The sequence below is a fragment of the Nicotiana tabacum genome, chromosome 9 (genome assembly GCF_000715075.1).
Source record: "Nicotiana tabacum cultivar K326 chromosome 9, ASM71507v2, whole genome shotgun sequence".
Taxonomy (NCBI): Eukaryota; Viridiplantae; Streptophyta; class Magnoliopsida; order Solanales; family Solanaceae; genus Nicotiana; species Nicotiana tabacum.
The window spans coordinates 109316941-109340824 of record NC_134088.1 but is presented as its reverse complement, the minus strand read 5'-3'; the positions used below and the strand labels follow the sequence as shown (position 1 = coordinate 109340824).

The 23884-nt window shown below is 35.2% G+C and overlaps 3 protein-coding genes and 1 pseudogene across 4 annotated transcripts; all 4 read right to left on the bottom strand.

The window, feature by feature from the left end:
* Positions 1-1592: 1592 nt before the first annotated feature.
* Positions 1593-6312, bottom strand: LOC107824339 (ruvB-like protein 1). Its single transcript, XM_016651088.2, has 12 exons — positions 6153-6312; positions 5427-5615; positions 4895-5026; positions 4618-4767; positions 4188-4343; positions 3412-3546; positions 3173-3238; positions 2972-3078; positions 2414-2513; positions 2208-2299; positions 2052-2121; positions 1593-1968 (listed from the first exon to the last, which is right to left on the bottom strand). Exons 1-12 carry the CDS (start codon positions 6231-6233, stop codon positions 1879-1881), a joined length of 1368 nt encoding a protein of 455 aa, XP_016506574.1. The 5' UTR covers positions 6234-6312; the 3' UTR covers positions 1593-1878.
* Positions 6313-11741: 5429 nt separating this feature from the next.
* LOC107776382 (uncharacterized) lies at positions 11742-16432 on the bottom strand. Of its 2 annotated transcripts, none has more exons than XM_016596271.2 (5): positions 16260-16432; positions 15900-16137; positions 13271-13446; positions 12713-13004; positions 11742-12126 (listed from the first exon to the last, which is right to left on the bottom strand). In XM_016596271.2, the coding sequence occupies exons 1-5, from the start codon at positions 16330-16332 to the stop codon at positions 12060-12062; spliced, it is 846 nt and encodes a 281-aa protein (XP_016451757.1). In that variant the 5' UTR covers positions 16333-16432; the 3' UTR covers positions 11742-12059. The 2 variants fall into 2 exon arrangements, with proteins under 2 accessions (XP_016451757.1, XP_075078117.1); XM_075222016.1 differs by having other exon boundaries at positions 16237-16382.
* Positions 14458-15257, bottom strand: LOC142164319 (diaminopimelate decarboxylase 1, chloroplastic-like; annotated as a pseudogene).
* Positions 16433-18023: 1591 nt separating the features above from the next.
* On the bottom strand, positions 18024-23508 carry LOC107776383 (uncharacterized). Its single transcript, XM_016596272.2, has 8 exons — positions 23018-23508; positions 21390-21875; positions 20838-21009; positions 20307-20601; positions 19684-19756; positions 19498-19588; positions 18645-18724; positions 18024-18551 (listed from the first exon to the last, which is right to left on the bottom strand). The coding sequence occupies exons 1-8, from the start codon at positions 23069-23071 to the stop codon at positions 18285-18287; spliced, it is 1518 nt and encodes a 505-aa protein (XP_016451758.1). The 5' UTR covers positions 23072-23508; the 3' UTR covers positions 18024-18284.
* Between the last annotated feature and the right edge of the window lie 376 nt (positions 23509-23884).

Here is a 23884-nt window from a genome sequence, read left to right as displayed (position 1 = left end):
ATTTTTCATCTACTTTGACCGTTATAATAGCGAAACAAATTAATAATGGCAAATACCTATTAGTTGAAAATGAAACGGGAGAAACTATAATTGACGTTTGAAAGCTTGAAACATTTAGTAAATAGGAATCAAATTTGTTATTTTTCTGTTGATATAATAATTGTCCTATACCAAAAAAATTAAATGAAATACTCCCTCCTTATTCCAAGCCAAACTAGATTTTTTTTTAAAAAGAGAGAATGAAAAATATTAAATGTAAGAAATAAAATAGTATGAGATGGTGCAAAATGTTTTAAAATTAGTACATAAATCTCTCATTAGCAAATGCCACTTTTAAGATGTAAAATGAGGAAGCAATTGTGCATTTTGATTGTAAGAGCAACTAGATATTGTAGCACGTAAAGTCTAATGAGTACCCATAAAAAAGTATCAAAAGTATTGCTAAATTTTATCACAGGGGGTAATCCTCTTGCTTTTATTTCTTTTTCTTTTTTCCTCAATAAATGAAAACGGAGAAGATGTAGGAGCAAAAAAGTAAAGAAAACCGGCAAGCATGACTAATAAAAGAAAGTTGTGGACGGTAATTAAATTGGTCAAAAGTGCAAGGACTGAGATGCAAAATTAGAGGGAATCCACTCCGCGATATTCCTTAGTAGCAAGAAATAACTAAATTGTTCAACACGTGAAACGAGAAATAACAAAATTACTTGTCGTTTGGACATTTTAGACAAAAAGACCGCAGTGTGGAAAAAGTAAAAGGACACAGAAGCGTCGCCACGTGTTGTCTTCTTATTGGGTAAATTGTTCAAAACAATACGAACACCTTTTAAACGTGAAAATAAGTACAGTAATAAAATATTTATTCATATGACAGACTTTTTGTTCAACAAGAATCATTTCAGCTCATCTAGTTTTACTAGCAAAAGTATGATCAATACTTAGTTAGTTCGATTTCGTGCCGAGAGTCTGTCGAAAAAATAATCTATCTTTACGAGTTAGGGTAAAGTCTGCGTACGTATTATTCTCTCTAAATTCTACTTGTAAAAATATACTGAGTTTGTTCAGTGGCGAAACCAGAAATTTCATTTAGAGTGTTCAAATTTAAAATAAGTAAAAAAAATCTTCGATAAAGAATGGTCAATATATGTTATATACTATTAAAATCTAATATTTTAGCTATATATACAGTATAATATAACTTCGCCCCGGATTTGTTGTTGTTCGATCGTATAAATTGAGTCAGTTTGCATGATTTTTTCTAAATACCTCACACTATTTAAAAACATGCCTACACTTATGGCCATCATGGGATATATTCACTAGCCCCTCCAATCTAGCACGGCGTAGCCAACCCCTATTGATTTATGGGCTTATCTGAATATTTATTAAATTTAAGTTGCCTAACAAATTTAATTCTACTTAATCATAACGGCGGTAGTAATTATAATATAAAAAAAAAATGAGTGAAAACAAAGCTTCACCAAAATAACTTAAATCGGAGAAGAAAATACATTCATCATCAAAATATGTTGAAAAAACAGATCATTATCTAACAGGTTTAGGGTAAATATCTTGCAACAAACAGCCATTACTGAAAAAATTACTGCACCATACGCATTTCTAGCAAGAGGATCAAATACACAGGAATCATGTCAAAGATGGAAAAGATACGCAATGGACTAGAATGTACGCTAACGTTAAAAAGAGGGAGCTTAAAATTAGCATAAATACCATCTTGAGCAATATAACGGGCGGACTACATTGCCATCAGTTACAGAAGACAACCACATCCTTAAATGATTTGGATACGAGAACCTCAACGAACAAAGCTATAGCGACCAGATTTAAGAATGAACAGGATATTACAGTTACAGTTTCTCATGAGATGTATCGATCCTGTTGCTCTTGAAGAAGTCGGGCAGATGACTTCGCATCAAGATACAATGTATTTACTTCTTCTAGATCCATCTGTAAAATTTAAAGGCTCAGTAAATATCTTCAACTAGCTTCAACAAGGATAAAAATGATAAAGAACATGATTGGGCAAGTACCTTGCAGATTTTGTCACGACCGTTCATTTTGGCAACTACACTGGCTGGTGAAAGTAGCTGCACAGCATGCCTGACAAAGGAAAGAATTGAACACCGGTTACTTCTAATTAAACAAATAGACATCTGGGGTTAAAAATCAAATAAGCTGAACCCAACCTTAAGGAAGCTTGCTGTCCAATCTCGCCCAAGTAAGCAAGGCTCTCTTCATCTATTTCTAGTTCCTCCACTTGTGCACGTATAGCTAATATCTGGCCAGGCATTCCATAAAAAAACATCCGTCAGGAAAGTGCAATGACATTACACGTGTTCAGGTTGAAGCTAGTAAGGCGTATACAAGAAAAGTTGAACGAACTGGCGGGAACCTGTATCATTTCAGCTGGACCATAAGTTTCGGTTCTGACAATCACCAACCGATCTAACAAGTCAACTGGAATGCCATGTGGACTAGTCATATCTGTTCCTCTGCAAGGAAATACATGTGGTTAATTTGTTAGTGACAACTGAGTTATCTCAGACATCACATATATATGTACTGCTGTACATACATCTAAGGTGTCTACAAAGCCAAAAGCATGAAGTTAGTAACTGAATCTAACAAGTAATTACGTTCAGAGTTTCATATTTATCGTAATATTGCAGTTTAAAAGCTACAATTACATGCAGCATATTTGATATAGAAAAATGACAATTTTGTCCTGTATTTCCTTTATGCTTCCACAGGTACAAAATAAGTTTACCAAACATAATAAGCAGCATGGAATATTTAATAAGAACTTCAATCAACGCGCAACTGTTTGGTGTATGATGAAAGACAAGCAACAAAGCAAATTTTAATTTACAAATTTCAGAAAACCTAGAATAAAGAAATCAATATAATGGAACTTGATGAATTTTTCAGGCTTGGTTTTGAACAGCCATACCTGACAGTACAAATGCCTCTGTTAGTGGCAAAAATCACAATTGGAGACAGTGAACTCTCCAGTGCACGATTCAAGTATGAAAAGCATTCCATATCAAGCATATGAACCTGCCAAAGACGTTTTTTCCAATTAATTAACCGGAGGTGGGGGTTAGTATTAAATGGATTATCAAGCACGATGTTGTATGAATGAGAAAGAAACCTCATCAATAAATAAGACACCAGGAACAAGCTCTGCAACACCTTCGTCAACATAACGATTGACAACCTACAGTGAAATAAGCCCATTATAACCCATTAAGCTAAATACGAAATTCAGTCTCATACACAATTCATGAAAATATCCATGAGTAGCCAATTGGACAGTAATCAACATGCATGAAGCAGCATAATCTGTACTTATGCATCCAGAGTACTCTAGCACTAATAAATCAAAAGTACCTTGTTTATCTCTTGCCGCAACTTGTCAGTAATCTCGGTTTTCCTAGGTTTCATCATTTGACCCATAAGAGACAATATATCTTGTCCTCCTTGTGGCCGTGCATTTGCAGCATCAAGATCATGTAATGTAACATCCTGGCAGAAAACAATACAGCGTGAAATTAAGTACAGAAATCTTTGTTTTTATGTTCCTTGCAATCGATTTCCCTCATAAATGGCCATCAAAGTAGTGATATCATTTGACCCCAAAAAATACAGATACTTGGAATAGCATATTAGTTTGATCAAAAACCCCACAAGCCAGCAATCATGGCATGTAGGCATCAAGAAAAGATCTGATGCAAAAAACTAACTAAATAATTATTTTAATTAGGAGACAGCTGATTTCCTCCTAAAAAATCTTGTGAAAAGCAGGTACTTGCCTGCTTGTAAACTTTACCACTATATTAACTTGTTAATGCCATGGACCACGATATCTCTTCCAATTACATCCTTAAAATCCAGGAGCCTGATTTCCTGGTCATTCCAGTATCTATCTAAGGAATCTGTTTCCTCACTCCTCCAAATGATATACAGAATTTTCACACCCTTCAAATGTTCAACTGAGTTTGTTAAGACAAACTATGATCTTTGGTATTTCTTAGCAAAGCTATAGAAAAAATTGACTATGTAGAAAAGAATCACAGAAATCAGCCACATGTATACAATGCCAGGGTAATCTTCTATTTGCGCCATAGCAAAATAAGAAATGCGACTGCAAGGAAAATGAGACGAACCTGGACTATCTCCTTCTTTTTGTGAACCTCTCCTTTAGGAAGTGGAACATACTCCTCTGCCTCAAGATCAAATTCTGTGGCAAAAGCATCACTTCTACCCACTCTTTTAACCGCTCCACTGTTTGATTCAATGTAAATGACATCACCAACAGCTACCTGCACATATATCGTGGAGACAGGAGATATCAACAGAGAAGATTAGGTTCCCTTTCAGAATAAGCATATACTGAACAGAAGTTAATGTAAAAACTAAATGCAATTCCCCCAATGCCTTCTGAGAACATGATTTAATAAGAATGACATGAAAGTTAATGAACTTACTCCAGAGAAAAATGCTTCAATCTAGATTTCAAATGTCGGATGTTCAAATATATTTCCTCATTATCCTATTTATTGAACGTATTAACAAATTGATGCTTCACTGGCTTACCTTCTCTTTAATTAAGGCATCATATATTGTGGGGTCAAGCTTCAATTGTTTGGTACCTTTGACAGTTTTCAGCCCAATTATAACATGGCTAATGCTTTTACCATATCCACCTGTCACGCTCTCACTCTCTTCTGGAGATAGTTCAGTCACCTACATCAAGAATTGATTAAAAATGAAGATCATCGTCACAACACATCAAAACTAATCATCGCAGAATTACTCTGTGTCAAAGACCAGACATAAATGAAACGAGAAACGGGATAGACTATAGACTTGCCTCTCCTTCATAAACTTCCTTATTTTCCTTTATACGGAGACCAATAGCTCGTCGGAAATTTTCCATTAAAACCTCAGTTTTCTTCACTTCTGATGAATACACTTCAGATCCAACCATCGGACAAAAAGGAACCTGCAACAGTTGAAGCCAATGCCACCAATTATCCTAAAAGCTATATTTTGGATTGCTAACCCATAAAAGTAAGTAAATTTCATAACAACAAACAAGGAACATTTACAATGCCCAATCAGCTCAAACATCATGTATCAATCAAGTGAACTTCGTTCTGGTGGGATCAATTCAATAAGAGAAATAAACCCAATTTCGAGTTGTTATCAATATTCATTCAATCAACAGCATCTCAACCCTAAACTAGTTGGGCTCGGCTATTTGAATCATTGAATCCTTTATATGAATTCAACCTTATTCAAGCCCATTTTATTCCAATATTGGTAAATAAAGCTCAAAACATTATAAATATCATAAAAGAGAAGCACTAAATCCAGAACCAAAAAGAGTAAAAAGAATGCACCTTGCTTCCAAGTTCTTGTGATATACCAAGAGCAAGAGCTGTCTTCCCTGTACCAGGCGGACCAGCAAGCAGTAAAGCCCGACCCGCCATCTTCTTTTGGCGTATCATATCAACCACAAGCCCTGCAGCTTCTCTGGCTGCTGCCTGACCCACAAATCCAGCTGCCAATGGTATCGGGGTCCCATTGGGCTACAATATAACACATCGTAGTCACATTCAAGCAACTATATGTTAGCAATTTCAGTAAAAACATACATAAGAATTAAACATCAAATGTAAGAAACCTCTTGGTAACTAAAGAACCAGCATAAACATACCAGCTCTACAAAAAAAAAGTAATACCAAAGGCCAAAAACCCTAAAACCCAAAACCTAAAAAAAAAACATTAACCCAAAAATTCGTCTAAAAGATAAAAAGGGTACAAAGAGTACACAAACAGGGGATTGGTTAGACCCAGCAAAAGATTGAAGCTTTACACAAATTTAATACCAAAGGTCTAAAACCCAAAAAAACACATTAACCCAAAAGTTTGCTTAAACGGTAAAACAAAGAGGGGGTCGGTTAGAACCAGCACAAGGTTGAAGCTTTACACAAATTAAACACCAAAAGTTAAAATCCAAAAAAACACAGACAAATAATTAACTCAAAAAAATTGCTTAAATGGTAAAAAAGGGTATAAACAGTGTACAAAGACGAGAGGAGGTTGGTGTAAATAGACGAAGTTACCTCAAGGCCAAGGCCTTTAATGTGAGTATGAGTGGCGATTCTCTGCTTCTTAGTGGTCGATTGTACCTCTTCTATCTTCATATTTTTCTTCTTTAATGTATCTCTTTAGCCTTCTTTTTCTTCTTCTTTGTTTGGGGTTTAAGAGTAGCTACTCTAATGGAGGCGATGGTGGGGTTTTTGAAGAGGTAAAATTTTAATGCGCCATAAACCCCGGCATGTGCACATTATTTGAAATAAACCCTCAACATTTTAAAACAGTGCCACTTAAGTCCTTTTTGGCTCCTTCATTATTGTCTTTCTTTCTTTCTTTCTTTCTTTTTTCCTTTTTTACCTTAAGGCCAATAGTACTTTCTCGTTAAGACAAAAGAGAATTCTCATCCTCGCTCTCTCAATAATATAAAGCATTTCAACTTTAAGTATGAGGATCAAAACATCTAATTGACATTGTGAAATCGAATGTCTAGCCTTCTCTTTGGATTAAGATTCACCTATTCAAGAACTACAAGAAAAGCACAAGAAGAGTTAAACATATTTTTTTTATAATTAAAGATATGGAAAATGTTTGAAGAAAATTCTAGCTAGAAAAAGAATTTTGACTTTTAAAATCATAAATTAGCACGACGTGACCTTTATCGTGTGTGATTGTGTATAGCGGAGACTCGATAGAAAAATATAATGACAGTGTATGTAAATCAATAACAAGTAAATGCGATAGTCTTGGCGGAATGTCCCCATTTTTATGGTCTTAGCAAAATGTCCACCGAATTTTGGTTTCTAGAATCAGAAACTAGCACGGCATGACCTCCAAAGGCGATAGTCAATGTTCCCATATTTTATGGTCTTAGCAAAATATCCCTCCCCCCCCCCCCCTCCCCCTTTTTTTTTTACTTGAACACCATATTTCTTTAATTTTTAAAACTTAAAATTCTCGTATGATGATGAAAAATCTCAAAACTGCATTGTTGGACCTTAGAAAGTGTTGAAAAAGACACAATGCGTCTTTTTGATTTGGTGTTATTCGACTAAATTGGTGATTGAGGATTATTAGTGTTGGTATTTTGGAAGCTTTATTTCAGATTTGAGATCATTTGGAGTAGATTTGGGGTAATTTAATCGAAATTGAAGTTGCAATTTCAAAGAACTATCCGGTAGAGTTCGAGAATAACTTAACATATAGGTAAACAAAATATAGCATCAACTCTACTGACCCAATAGAGAAATTCTTAAAGAGCAGAATTATGACAATTCGAGAGACTTCAAATAATAATTTAACAGATAAGTAAAGTAATAATAGCATTAACTCTACCGGACTGATAGAGAAATCATGAAGAGCAAAAGTATAACAATCCGTTAGACTTCAATTAACACTTTAATCCGGTAAAAAAAAACTGAAGAGCTTGTGCGAGTCCAGGGTCATTTTTTAAATATCACAATTTTGGGAACATCCTGCTAAGACCCCCCCCCCCCACCCAAAAGTCCTTTTTGTGTCAATCACCTAAAATAATGATATTACCCAAAATGAGACAAAAGAGTACGTAGTATTTTGCCTAATATGACCTTCAATTGACAAAGTCGTACACCTATGGGTGTTAATCGGGTCGGGCGGACCCGTTTACAATCCGATTCAGCCCGAGTCAGCTCGGTATTATAGCGTGGAGGGCGGGCTGGGACGGGTTGAGCGGGGAGTGGGTTTCAAACGAACAGTTTTTTTATATCGGTACCGGACCCCGCTAATCCCGTTAACGGATTTTTAACAGGCTACAGTCCGGTTCAGCCCGATTTTTAACGGGCTACAGCCCGGTTTTTAACGGGGTTTTTTTATTTATTTATTTTTTATTTTTGGACCGTTGCCAACGGTCAAATTCAAATATGACCGTTGGCCTACAACCTTTTTTTTGCAGAAATGGCCATTTCAGCCTACCCCTTAAGAAAATAGCCCTCACACCCCTAATATTTAATAAATTATAATTTTAACCTTTTAAAAACTATAAAATAGCCCTCCTTCTTCTTCATTTTTTCCTCACAATTCACTCTCTTACTACTCTAATTCTCTCTCAATTCTCTCTTGATATTATTGATTATTGTTCTTAAATTCTCAATTACTTATTATTTCAAGTTTCATCAAATATTTAGTTTAGCCATTACAAAATTATTATTATCAAATATCAAGTATTCAAGTGAAGTGTAGTATCAACTATCAAGTATCGATCTATCAATTGAAGTTTGATTTTTTATATCAAATTTAGTGCGATATTCGGAATCCCGATACACTCGTTCCATATCTTTCTCTTCTTTGGTGTACACTTATTTTATTATTTAGAATTATTAATTTAATTTACATAATGAATATATTTAGAGCAGCCAAAAAAGCGTGCACTAGTAGATGTGGTAGTAAGAAAACTTCCAAAAGATCAAGAGGTGATGCTTGTTCTTCTAATAGCTTTACACATATTTCTAAAAGTTCACCTGAAAATTTAAATATAGATCATGAGCGACTTCAAGAAAATTATGATATAGATGATGATTTAGATGATAATTTAGATGATATTCCATCACCTGATAATCTTGAAACACCACCAGCTACACCTGGTAATGCTAGTCAAACTCAAAATATTAGGAGTGGAAGTCGTGGTAATACAAGTAGGCCTCCCCTCCCTATTAAGAAGAATCAAAGATTAAGAAATAAGTGTTGGAATTTTTTTGACAGACTAGAAGAAGATAAAAATTATGTAAGATGTATAATTTGTAAGGATATTTATAAACATGAGACCGGTAAGGGAAGGGGAACGGGTAAACTTCGTAGGCACATGGTAGACAACCACCCTCTTGATTGGGGAGTAGATGAGGAAGATGGGCAACAAAAACTTAACCCGGGTATTGGAGGGTTAATGGGTAAATACGCTATTAAGAAAGATCGGGAAAAATTAGCTAAAATGATTGTTTTAGGTTGTTTACCTTTTAGTTTTGCTGTTTCACCATAACTTATTACTTATATTCAAAGAATTTATAACCCTTTGTTTAAAGGTATTCCTAGAAGTACTTGTAGAGCTGATATCTTCAGGCTTTTTGGACAATATCAGACGTATATACGTTATTTGTTCGCCAGTCTTTCTTGTAGAATTTCTCTTACTTCTGATATTGGTCGTGCTGTAAATGGTAATGATTATTTGACTGTTTACATGCCATTGGATAGATGATAATTTTTGTATGCAAAAACGTATTATTGCTTTTAAATATGATGAACATCAAAGTCATACTGGTGCATTTATAAGTAATACTATCCATGAAGTTGCTATATTTTATAATCTTGCAGAAAAAGTTTTGTGTGTGTCATTTGATAATGCTTCTAACAACAATGCTGCTATTACAATATTAAAATTGCATCTACACCCACCACTTTCTGAAATATTTCATGTTAGATGTGCATGTCATATTTATAATTTGATTATGAATATTGGCCTTGAATTATTTAGAGATGATCTCACTTTAGTTAGAAGAGCTGTTGGTGTAATTCAAGAAAATAATAGAAGTGCTAGATTAAATGCATTTAAAGAAAAATATGTACACTATGGACTAAAACCAAGACTCATGCCTGAAGAAATAGTTACTAGGTGGAATTATACTTATTTATTTTTAAAATGTTATTATAAATATAGAATACCTATAACTGAAGTTGTTAATTCTCATTGTACCGATCCTAGCCGTTTGTTAACATCTAGAACTTGGGATGTCATTGAAGATGTAGTAAAGTTTTTACAAAACTTTTATGTGGCTACACTTGAGTTTTCTGGAGCTTATTATCCTACTATTGCAAATGGTTTAGTTCATATTGCTGAAATTTCTCTTTTACTACATAATTTGAAGAAGAAAGAAGGATATACTTATGTTGTTGAATCTATGCTAGATAAGTTTAAAAAATATTTCTACCCAATTTCTCCTATTTACCTAATTGATGCTATTTTAAACCCTTCTATCAAAATGGTCACTTGTCGCCAATTAATCACTGTTTTATATTCTTATATGGATATTGGACCAACTGAAACTCCTGATATTGACACTTGTATTTCTGATCTACACAAACATTTAGAAACATTATATAATTATTATGCTAACATTGTTGATGCTTCTTCTTCTGCTGTAGATGCAAATATTCCTTCAAGTTCAGTTTCAACATCTGGGATCAGTGCTTTGGATGATAATGATGGTGTTGAAGATTATTTGATTTGGTCTACACTAGGGGAACATCAACAAACTAGTAGCATGAATATTGATGAACTTCAATTTTACTCGCAAAAGTCAGCAGAGCCCCGCACAAAGGAATTTCTACCACTGGGTTGGTGGAGGAGCAACTCAAATCAATTTCCTGTTCTTTCGGCCATGGCTCGAGACATGCTAAATGTGCCGATTTCAACAGTCGCATCAGAGAGCGCATTTAGCCAAACAAGGCAGCAACTAGGAGATACCCGTCATTCATTGGGCAGCAACGCTTTGGAAATTCTAGTGTGCTTCAGAGATTGGATAAGATCAGAACGACGAAATCAAGGGCGTGACGAGGTAGATGAAGCGGAAGACCAAGAAATTGGAGATATAATGGTTTATGGTTCTGATTCAACCAATGCCGAAAACCAAGAACCTCATGTTGACATGGATGAACTTACAAAAATGATGCAAAACATGTGATGTACTATTTTTTTAAATTTTTTATAATTGTTGTAAACTTTTAATTTGCAAGTTCAAAAATAACAAAATCAAAAAAGAACTTGCAACTTAATTTGAAGTATTATATATTATTCAATAAAAATATCAAATGAAAGTTTTCGGAGCTTCATTCTTACATATTGCCTATTGGTCTTATTAAATAATTTTTTGTAGCCACTTACTTTCAAATTTCAATTTTAAAATTATAAAATTCAAATTTCAAATTTAAAAGTTTAAACTTCAACGTTTAATTCTAAGCTTTAAAAGTTTGCAAACACTTAAGTATCAATAATATTGAATAAGAAAAATAAAATTTACTTAAAAAAAAATAAAAATAAAATTGCATGGCCCAGTCCAGCCCGCTAAGCCCGAACCCGGACGGACAAAAAAAAACCCCGAAAAAGTACAGCCCGCTAACAGCCCAGAACGTTAAACGGACGGGTTATTTTTTTTGTGTCCAACCCGTCCCAGCCCGCCCGTTAAACACCCATAATTACACCAAAGGGTAAAAGTATATGAATCACCCTAAACTATGCTTCATTGAAAAGAAAAAACTCTGCCTTAAATGTTTATTTGTTGGATAAAACTTTGTAGAAGTTGAAGAAACATAGTATATATGTTGAATAATTTGAAGTTGAAAACAGATATTAAATTAGAAGTTTATGCTTCTTGTTTTTGCAGAAATATATCACCGCAAAACCTCCATTATCTTTCCCCCTTCCCTCCACACGCACATTCTTCTTCTTTTTCCAAATTCTGTAAGTAAAAGCAACTGATACTACGAGATGTGACACTATACCTGTTGATATATGAAAAGAAAAGATAATACTATACATTAAGGTGTATCTAAAACTTTTGCCATCATTAGTCAGATGCAAGACACTATGAATCTCAAAGTCAAGAAGTTCCAAATATGATGTTTTCGTCGATTAGATGATTCATTACATTAAGCTACCAAATAGAAAACAGTACACACATTTCGGATCCTATTTAGTAAGTGATTGCAACTTCCATAGCAGAGATAAAATCAAATAAATATACACGTGAACAAATGAGTGCTTCTCAAGTGATTTGCACTTCAAATAGAAGCAAGAAAGCTTTCTGAAGACAGCAACGGGAGCACAACCGCGTCATGTTTTTAGGAAGCATGCTTAAAAACTCAGGCACAAGTCCTCTTCTGGTGAACAGCTTCAACTTGACAATAGCTTCCTAATCTCCAGTTCCATCTTCCAGTAAGGAGTGTCTTTCAAGGATAGCAACAGTCTCTTCCTTGGCACTGTCATAAGATTATAGCTAATTCATCAAATTACGCACAACAGTCTTATGACTTTCTCGTCCCAATGGTTAAACACCAAGAAAAGTTTCGACAATACAGTCGTAGTTGTACACACAGAATATATACATGATCAAGTCATGCCGTCATGGACATTATTTAGAGCATTACCCCAGATAGAAATCTAGAAGGCAAAAAAAAAATCCAATAACTTATATTCCATGTGAAGACTCTGTGCTAAAAAAGGATAAAATATTATTGTCCCTCTAACAAGAAATGATTTGCAAATAGAATAAAAAAGGGACAAAGTCATGGCTACAATCAACAAAAGAAGAACTAGAACGCATTTAAAAAAGATGGAGGCATGAGAAATATTGTATTTCTTAATCTTATTGTATTTATTGGGGAAAGGGAATTGACTATGACAAATTTAGCAAACAATATGAAAATTATTATGCACCTTCTTACTCATTAAGTATTTTCTGGTAAATTTCATTAATTTAAAAGTCAAACTCCTTTGAAGCCTTCTCAGAAGGTTATGATCAGTTCAACTCGACAATAGTTCCCACCCTAGATATTGGAAGCTTACCTCCCAGGTCTTAGAATCTTGTACTTTCCCAACTTGGTAAGATCCACCACTGTTGATCCTGCTCGCCCAGCTGGAAGAACTCCGCCATCATAGACATATGCACAGTGCTCCCAAAGGTTCTCAAAATCTTTGATGTTTATGCTACTGGGTTGTCCACTGAGGTTTGCACTAGTAAGTGCAAGGGCACTTCTAGAACCACGGGCAATTGCCCTGATGAAGTTATAGTCAGGAACTCGAACCCCTATGCTTTCTAATCCAGGGTTTAATGACTTCTCAAGGATACTTGACTCACCTGCAAAATATCTGAATTCAGCCTCTAGTACAGAAGATTTATAAGAGAAAGATAAAAGCTTCCAAAACTACTGAATACGGGCCAGTATTTGCCTAGGCGAGTGACTCTTCTAGGTCCTTAACTCCTTACTCAAGTGTCTTACTTAAGAAGTTGAGATATTTAACCCTAAATTAGCTTGAATAAGAATATTTAACCATAAATTGGCTTGAATAAGAATACCCATGCTGCCACATTTTGGTGGACATAACATATAATAAGCTACTAACCTCGCCTTAAGACCACAGTCACAGGTCCAGGAAGCAGGCAGTCAAGCAAACCATGAGGCAGATGATCTGTCACAGCGTAACGTTGTATGTCATGAACATCGCCAACACAGATAGCCAGAGGACTTGTATGCTTACGTCCTTTGATCTCATAAATACGATTCACTGCCTCAGCAGAACTACAGCAATGCACCGTATAAAATTAAATAAGACCTTCTATAAAGATGACTTAGGTAAATATAACAAATGGATTTGACTCTTGATGAATTGCTAGGTAAATAAGTGAACAATGAAACAACATAATTTTTGAAAATTTCTGCTCAGTCAAGTTGTTAATGCAATACCTATAAAACATAGGGTTTAAAATTCAAATCCATTATTTCTTTCTTCCAGTTAAATTATATCATTTCATAGGAAAGGTGGGGAGGAAGGAGATATCGAATACCAAGAAAGTAGCTTAAGGGTATGCAATCCATCGGTAAATAATCATAAAAAGAGGGAACTGATTGTTGTAAGTTGGTATTGCAAATTCAAAGAATGCGGGGCATATGTAGATCATTAGTTCTAACAAGAATAGCTTCACAGTTTTGGCAGTGCATTTTTTTTATAGCACATGAATTGGGTACTCTCAAAGACAGTGTTAAGAGGCATTTGAAAGCTGGAGGGTAAGGAAGCCTCTAATCAGTTGAAAGCATCAGAAAGGGTGCTTGCTATGCCTTCTCTGGACAATTTGGAATCCAATTGACAAGAAGATGTTAAAATCAAGGCAATGAGATCTCAAAGGATAACGAGCTCTTCTATTTTTTTTTATACTTTTCATGAATGAAAGATAACCTGTTTGTATAGATAGTTGGGTAGGGTTGATACAAGATCAGCAATAGCCCACATTTTAATCTTTTTCTGATCAATAACTGCAGCCCACATACACACGTCGTCGATATATTTTAGCACCATATTGGTGAATGAAAGAAATGATGTTGACATATCAATAAAATATTTTATCAATTCCAGTGGAGCGATTAGTGATAAAGCATCAAAACAAGTGGCCACCGGGGCCTAAGAGTGATGGAAAATAATTGAAGCAGGAAACTTACTATTCCCTACTGCTTAATGCAAAATGTGCAACTCAAGAAATTAACAAAACAATGTCAAATAACCAGAGAGAATCTGATCATGAAATGTCTAACAATTTACCCACACACAGTAAGAGACAAACCCTTCAGAGCACAATAGTCATGCAGTAAGCACCTGCATCGTGAATACCAAACCAATGTCCCTAGAAGGGGAAGGGAGGGGGGGGGGGGGGGGGCCCTGTCCTTTCCCAGAAAATCTGCAGATCCACATACAGGACAATCTAGAAATCAAAAAAAAAATAAAAAAATCTAGAAATCGCAGTTTCTGGTGGTGGAGTGGAAACAAGCTCTATGTACTTATAAGCATCATAAAGACTTGGATGTATGAACTCTGCCATGCTACAATCAGTCACCATAAAGTTTTTGGTCCCATTGGTTTTAACTCTAGTAACTCTGTTAACCAAGTTGCATTTGTTTCAAATAGTGATCTTCTAGGTTCAATAACGAGTTTGCTATCCATATGATCTCTATGTGAACAAAGGAAAGCTCCAAATTGATAGTAATCAATCGCTAAACCACCTCCAATGCTCAGGTAACCATTTTTTTTAATAAGGTAATAATACTACAGGCAACTAATTTCAAATCCCTAGAATCGAATTTGGTCAATGTAGTTCACCATTACGACAGCTGCATCTTGAAAAATATCTACCTTGGTGATAGTTAAACAAATGTTCCAAGATCTTGAGATCATTGTTGGCCTTAACGGCATAAACAACAATTGAATTAAAACCTTCTAAAGCCGCCTTATAAGCCTCAACAGTCTAGTAATTTGGGGCTTATTATACAGATAAAAGGCATTCTTTCCATAGTTTCATGTCATCTTGAACCTTAACACCCTCACAGTACAAAATCCCATCTTCAGTTTTTTTTCAAAACAACGCTAGAACTTCTGAGTTTGTGGTTCAGAAGTTGATACAACTCCTCTTATGCTTAGATTTCTCGAAATGAGCTTCAATGAAAAATGTGTTTGAAAAAAGGAGAGTTTTACTGTTGGGTTAGAAGGGTATTGAATAACTTGGGAAGTGATAGAGAGTGCAAGACTAGGCGTATAGTCGCCAATGTTATCAAATAACCTTTCTATTTGCTCTACATTCTCCTTTCTCCTCCACTCTTTGGAGGGCCTCTGGAACCAAAAACCAGTCCTTTCAAGCTAAGGAAATAAAGATTATTCAGATGTCTAAGCATTAGCAAAGCTTAAAATTTGCTCCATTATATTGTTAGAATTTAAAATTACATTGAATCTAATGCAAAAATATAAACAAGATACTTTAGAATACTTTGCAACACAATTCAGGAGCTTACTGTCCAAGCCTAAATCTTTAATTCAAGTCTACCCTTTCCTCTCCAATACAAAATAAACCAAAACCCAAGAGCACTAACAGTTTATTTGTACAAAGCATGCTTAAAATAACATAACTACATAGTATCTGATATGAATTATTTTATTTTATTTTGAGTTCAACATGTCATCAAATGAAAAGAGCAAATTAGGGGCATACCAAGCATTACAAGCAAAACCATATAGTGTATCAGTGGGCACAGCTATTACTTTCCCAGCTTTGATAGATTCAATTGCCTCTTCAGCATAATCTTCTGTTGCAGGACTCACAGAAACTACCTTAGTCTCCACATTCCCTTCACCTTTCTCCAAACTCCAAGCCATTTTCTTCACACTTACTGCACTAAAACCCCTCCTCCTCCTTGCCCACAAGTTCAAAAATCCAATATTTTCCACCCCTGCCCAAAAAGGAACAAGAAACCAAAAAGTTTAATCTTTCTTATGTCTAAGAGAAAATGGAAACAGAACTTATAAGAAGAAAAGGAGAGAAGACTAACGATGAGTGTATATTAAAGAGCACCTCGAGAAGGATGAAAGAGAGAGTTGAAGAGAGGGAGAGTTTGGGCTATTTTTGTGGGTGTGGTGGCGTTCATCAGTCTTCTCTCCCCTGCAACTTTGCTCTGTTCGAATTCTGCTGCGTTTTATTTATCTCAAAGAAAATGCAGTATACATATGCCCTATTTGGTTGGACACCTAACAGCTTGTTTGTATGTTTGTTATCTTGTTAGTTAAATTTTATTATATGGTATTCGGTGGCCAATACATAATTTTCCGAGCTAAACAGTGTAATTTTCGACGAAGACCTTTTGGTTGCATGTGGCTCCGCACTGATCGTATCGTTAAATCCGTACTTACGTAACGACGAAAAGTGTACTTTATGACGACCGATTTGGTGCAATCGCACAATTTTCTTATTTTTTCTCTCATTTTGTCCTTCCTTATTATTAAATAATCCTATTTTATCTTTTACTCTACCTTTTTTATAAAATAATTCTACCGCGTACCTTACTTTTCTTTATAATATTACAAATTTATTCCTCATATTGTTGTTGCATGACATTATGAAACTACGACAAACAATACAATCTATCCAAACATTGTATATATCAAAACGATACGATACGATACAATACGATACATTATGAAACGATATATAACAATCATCCAAACTAGGACTGTGCATGGATCAGATCGGATTTAGCACATTTCAGATCGGATTTTCGGATTTCGGATTCTAGAAAATGCAATTCGAATCCGATCCGAAATTAATATCGGATCGGATTTTAAAGTTTGGATCGGATTGGATTTTCATATTTCGGATCGGATTATTATGCCTCAAAGTTGCAAACTCATATGTATATTTTCTTTGTAAAAGAGACAGTACAGTAAGAAAAATTTATGTTTATACAATTATGAGAGTACTATGGTGCCAATAGAGCTAAATCAATCAATTGTATAGGTAATAACTTGGACGAAAATGTAAAGGAAGTACTAATTATCCGAATTAAAGTTTAGAATTTATACATGCCCTAATAATTTCGGATTTCGGATCGGATCGGATCGGATCGTATTAAAATTATACCAATCTGAATCTGATCCGAAATCCGAAATTGAACGAATCGGTTCGGATTTTCGAATATCCGATCCAAAGAACAGCAGTAATCCAAACAAGCTATAAGTGTGATATTCAGCCGCCAGTTAACTTAAGGCCACCGGGTACTTTTTTTTGTTTTTTGAGTACTCTATTTATTTCTTTTTTTTTTTCTTTCTTATTAATTAAGAATCAAATGGGAATTCGGGGTGTTTACAACTAGTAGCAAATTTTTGAAAAAAGAACCTAGAACTTGTGGAGCATATAATTTCAATGGAGAATTGATGCATTGGCATAGCTGAGTTATATTCAACAATGATAAAAGCATATCGCATCTAATCACAACGAGCTTTTGTAAATATTGACACTACTAATTAGTTTTTCATGTTTTATATATAAAAGTCCTTTTTTGTATTTTTTGCTGAAAAGAAGAACTTTTATTTAAGATAGAATTTAAAGAGAGTTATTATACAACAGGGAACTGATCTCATTGATCCAGTCCCTAAGAAGTCTTTGCGAAAATGTAATATAGCAAAAGAAAGTGGTGCATTCCAAAACTAAAGGTTGTCAAAATACAAGAAAATAAAAATAAGGGAAGTGCATAAATATGTGTAGTGAGTGAAGTAAGTAATTGTAGAAGAATCTTTTAGATGTTTGAATTAAATGCCAGAATATTATTTCACCGAGTAATTAGAAGTTTGAACTCAGAGAATAGCTTCTTTGCTTCTTCAAAAGAAAAGAAAATTCTTTCTGATTTCTACACTCTCTTCTGCTTATAAGCATTTCACTTTTTACAGTTCTTTCAGCAATACAACAACTACTATTTCTCTTTTTCCTGTAGAATTAAGTTTCTAAAATGTACAAAACATCAGTCTCACAACTGTGTATGGACAAACCTCACTCTCTCTATTGGCTTTATAGGCCACCAATTATGGTAACATAATAAAACACAATCTAAGTCCAACTAAATGTCTCGGGATTTTCAATATCGTGTTGATAATTTTGAGGACCTACACTAACACGAGATGATGTTGGAGGTTGATTCATCTGTGGCCATCCCCCTGGAGGCAAAATCATCTGTGAATTCTGTTGCTGCTCTAACAAGGCTTGTCGACGCCTTCTCCATCTAAAGAACTCGACAAGTAACGAACTTCCACTCATTGCAACTCCAAAACCAGCAAATGTAGACAGAAGAATCGAAAGAACTGCTTGCACTCGAACCTAAATATTATACAGATGGCAAATTTAAGCAGTTCAGTATATATAGTAAGCTCAGTATGACAACTTCCACCAACATAATTAGATATATCTTACCAAGGAGTAGAAGATATGTGCAAATAGTACTACTAGCGCAAACTGGACCGATGCATAAACCCAAACAAATCTTCGCTTCACTGCACAGAAGATAACAGCTATAGTTAAAATACAAAAAAGACACAATGCACATAAGATATTTGACAAGCATTTTCCGAGAAATAACACGTCAAGCTCATGCTTTTCTTCTTTTTAATCCATTCATATACCTCAGATATGTTTTCCAAACTCTTACTAAATGGCGATGTTCCTACGTTAATTGATTTCTCATTTAAGGGAAAAAGTATTGGGATGAAGTGATTAGGCAAGACATGGCGATGCTCCAGCTTACCGAGGACATGACCCTCGATAGGAAGGTGTGGAGGTCGAGAATCCGGGTAGAAGTTTAGGTGGCCGACTGTTTTCTGTTTTTCTTGTTCATACCAGTGGTATTAGTGTGCTACGTAGTGTTAGTCTTGTATTTTGTTATTCTTATATTTCTGTTATCATTTATTGTTTCGTTCACTTCGATTTTCTGATTGGCCTGTTGGTGTTACTACTTGTTGTTACTCGTTTCTTCTTATCTTTCCGGAGCCGAGGGTCTATCGGAAACAACCTCTCTATCTTTTCAAGGTAGGGGTAAGTTCTGAGTATACACTACCCTCCCCAGACCCCACATATGGGACTATGCTGAGTTTTTTGTTGTTGATTTTTCATTCAAGATAGTATAAATAACATCAAGTGCTGGTCAGCTGTTCCTTGCAATATCAATCAGATTTTCACTGAATTGGTGTGTGTATAAGCTTTTGTCACAACTAATGTTTTTGATAGATCAAAGCTTCTTAAATGTTACCGCTAGTGATAAATGACATACCCATGGTTGAAGATGTCATCGACGCTAGCAGGCCTAGCACACAAGAAAAGGGAAGTGAAATAGCAATTGCACCAGTTCCCATTTTCCCAACCTGCAGACCAGAAAAGTTTAATTTAATGCTAAAAGATAGATTAATTAGATGGCTGTTTCTACTTGAGATTATTGATTATGACCTACTAAACTTACCAGCAGCTGCTCAAGAAAACAAAAGTAGGCTAGCATGCTGACAATGACAAGAATTGGTACTTCCTGCCAAACCCTGTGCAGTATAGCAAAAGTCAGAAACCCGATTTAGTTGAGTTATCGCTAATATATAACACCCTAATCTGATCAATTTTAGTATTAATCAGTTCTATTCCAAAGAAAGGTGAGATAAGTAGAGAAATGAGGAAATAGAAGAAAGAGTAATTTTTTGTGGTCTAACTTTGCCTACTAAAAGAACATGACTTTCATTCAAATATATGTATGCAATTTCATGCTGCAAGTCATCAGTAGATTTAGTTTATAAATCTACATCAATTTCAGTATAATAAAGTGACACATCAAAGGTCGATTCTTTTTTCCAGCCAATTTGGTTGCTTAGCTGCTATTGTTTCCAGAAAAATATAAGGGTGCATATCACTACAAAGAGTTGAAATATCGTAGGAGGGAAAGCATATTATTGGGGTAAACCAGCACAAAGATAATACTCTTAACATGGAGACTTTCTGATATATGAACAACCCTGATTGTCAATGGTGAACCGGACAGGTAGTTGTTAAGCAGGCAATATGAGATACTTTAGTTTTCTTAGGCAATAAAATATTTACCTGTATCCATTTATTTCCAGATGCCGGAACCTATTGGATCCTGCAGCATTTCGAACACTTTGCATGCGCATAAGTGTGACGGGCAGATTCCGGACCTCTTGCTTGCACACTTCACATGTCTTGTTCCCTTTGATACTAAACCATTTTAAAGCACATTCTTGGTGAGCTAAAGCAAGTTCGCCTTTGCAGCTGCACTCCATCTTGAGTGTCTCTCCACCTTCACACAACTCAACCAGGCAAATTCGACAAACAGCCTCCTCTTCCGGTATATCTTCACCATCTGGCTCATTATCCTCTGAGAACAAAAATACAAATGTGAGATCGGGACAGTGGGCGTCTTTAGTAATATATATAATGCTCATATAAGCATAACATAATTTGCCAAAGGCTCCTTTTAAACAATAAGGACACCAGAAGCTTCATCCTCGCTTTTTATGTCTTTGGTGTTCGAAAGAAAAGTGTATATTCCAAAGCCTATGAATGCTTAAAATAACAAAATAAACAAAGACCACATTTTAGGCAATTGTTTACCAGATACTTTTGTTGGACTTGTAGCTGGAAGTGTGGAATCCACATCCTTCACTTGAGGTGTTGAAGGAATAACTCGAAAGAAAAATTCTACTCTCCTATCGCTTCTGTCCTTTTCTTTGTTAATGACTGGTAGAGACATTGATCGTGAAATGCATACATGTGTTTCCTTTGTCTGCAATTACAACATATCCTATTTCAAATGAATGCACCAAAAAATAAGCGCATATATAAATTACTTCACTGCTTTTGCATTTAAGAGTTCCTTTCTAGTGACCAAGTATGGTGCTCATTTAGAATGTTAAGAAGGATACGATATGTTGATTGATGCCTCTCCTTTTCTTCAAATTGAGTCAAGGAAGGGACATCTCAGTCTCCGAAAAAAGCAACCAGTCACAAGGTCAGTATTGTTATAAACATTTTGCAGATTACCTTCAGTAGTCTTAGGTGGTATAAATTAAGTGTTATTTTTCCATCAATTAGGATAACCGAACCTAAAAATACCAAGAATTCAACTATTATGAAATCAATCAAGCCAATGTCTAGAGAACTTACACCAAGTGTTAGAGAGCCGCTGATGCTCCCACTAATAGACTCTGGATTTGAATGTGCAATTGGTGTAACGGGCAAAGATGACGTCCTCTTAATGCGCGGCGTAAACATTTTAGTAAGTGACCATGACCTTGAAATGGATACCTTCTCTTGTGGCACAACTGCAGGACCTGAATCTGGGATGGTTATCTTCTCATCCAAAATCATACGCGATTTTAAGTTCAGCTTAGGGAAAAGATTCCTAATTGCTAATTTTCCACGAGACGGGGAGGGACCAGGAGATGAAGTTATTCTTGAATCAGCAGTACTAGGAGTCAAAAGGAAATTCACCCTCTTCGGTGTTGGGGTAGGCGTTGATGGCATTTTAATCTGAACTAACTCTTGCCGAGAGGCGTCCAATGTTCTTGAAGGTATCTCCAAAGATAGATTTGGTTTCCTCCAATGTTTAGCATGTGTTCTTTCTTCATTGATCGCTGAGGAACTCTCCATCTGTACAAGGAAGCAGAATAATAAGTTGTTTAGTAAGCTGGTGATCAAGGAACTTGGAGTCCTAAATCTGTGAAACATGAAATAATTCGCTTCGAGATTTCGATCGACATCTCCAATTAATTCAACTCCATAACACTCCTAAACACATTTTAGAAAAAAGTGCCATCAGGGAAGAACTCTTCACAGAAAGTAAAGAAAAAAAAACATCATTCAATAGAACAACTATCTATTCCTCAACTTAGTAGGATCCAAAGCAGCTTTGTCAGCGTTTGCTTACAGCAAGGGGCGGAGCTAGTGCTTTGGTTACGGGTTCGGCCGAAGTCAGTAACTTCGGTCCAAATCCTGAATTTGTCTTAAGAAATTCATTGAATATATATAAATTATTAATCTAGAACACAATAATTTAAAAGGACTAGAATTCTAAGCACATAAACTTCTCCTAGCTCCACCTCTGGTTACAGCATATTGGTTCTGCAACTAAAAGGCTGCCCTTGATTGAGATTATCAAATTTAAAAGAAAAAAATGTTTCACTCTTTTTCCTCATTTGAATGTCTCAATGTTTTGATTTAAGTAATTCATGTAGGTGCCTTTCTTAACTTGCCAGAACTCTCTCTTAGTCATTTGATTTGAAGTTTCAATGTATAAAAAAACATAGTAAGACGTCTCACAAATTTACAAAGGTGGATTTACAATAAACATGACTTTACACTCTTAATCTCAAATATAATTGCTAGTAAATGCCTAAACTCTTTGCAGGCTGGGAATCAATTTTTGTGGCGAAACTCCAATTGATGGAAAGTTACAGAAAGCAAAAGGAAAAAGGAGTAATATAAAGAAGGGGCTGGATTAGAGGGAAAGGATTTTAAACAAGTACAGTAGAAACAAACAAAAAAGTACAACACCAAGTTACAAACAGACAAATCAAACTATAACAAAAGAAACAACCAAGATAAAATAACAGTTCCAGAGAAGTACATAAAAAACAATAAGCTCAGAAACTTTCCTTCCATTTCTCCTTAATTTCTCTCCTCTTTTTCAAACCATAAGAAGAAGAAAACAAAAGACTATGGAATAAAGAAGATATAAAGAAAAACAGAACAGAAAAGCACAAAAGTAGAAAGCAGAGTCTTTGTTACATCACCTTAGGAATTGGAATGACAACTTCTCTTTCACAAACATGACCCTCATCAGCCATGGATTTCTCCTTCTGTTCTTCACTCACAGTCTAAAAACAAACCAACCCCAATTCAACAATCTACTACTACTACTATTACTACACTTGGTTTAGAATTGAAATTCTTGAAAAGGGTGACAGGAATAAAAGCAAAAGGTAATGGGATTGTTGTTAATACAGAATCAGAATGTTGTTAGCTAGTAGATAGAAGCACTTGCAATAAATATTTGGCTAAACTAAATTATGTTATCTCTTTCACAATCAATGGGCAAAGGTAGAGTAAAGAGGGGGCTCTCTACACAAGACTGGCCTACTACTTATACTCTTCAGGTTTGCCCACTCCCCAAAGTGCGGGCTCACTTCACTGCACCACTATCTTTTTTGCTGCTGCATACTGTAGCATGGGCCAATGTCATGCAACTAATTAAATTCTGCCATCTTCTGCATAGGAGGACCCAAGATTTGAAATTGACATGGTGCCACTCTCGCATAAAAATTTGAGCAAATGTTGGAGTTGAAATAGGGAGTGTATTAATAGTAGTTTTTTCTCAAAAGTACTTTTTAAAAAAGTATTATTCGGTAAGAACAAGTTTGTATTTGGCTAATTAATTTAAAAAGTATTTTTGAGCAGTAATTAGTGTTTGGTCAAGCTTTTGAAAACTACTGGTAAGTGTATTTTTCTTAAAAGTGCTTTTCAGAAAAGTGATTTTGGAGAAATTATTTTTTTCTGCTTCTCAAAAACTGCTTCTGCTTTTACTTAAAAACACATTTTTTCGTCTAAAAACTTGGCCAAACAACTCATAAAAGTCAAATTATGCCTTCCAAATCAACTAA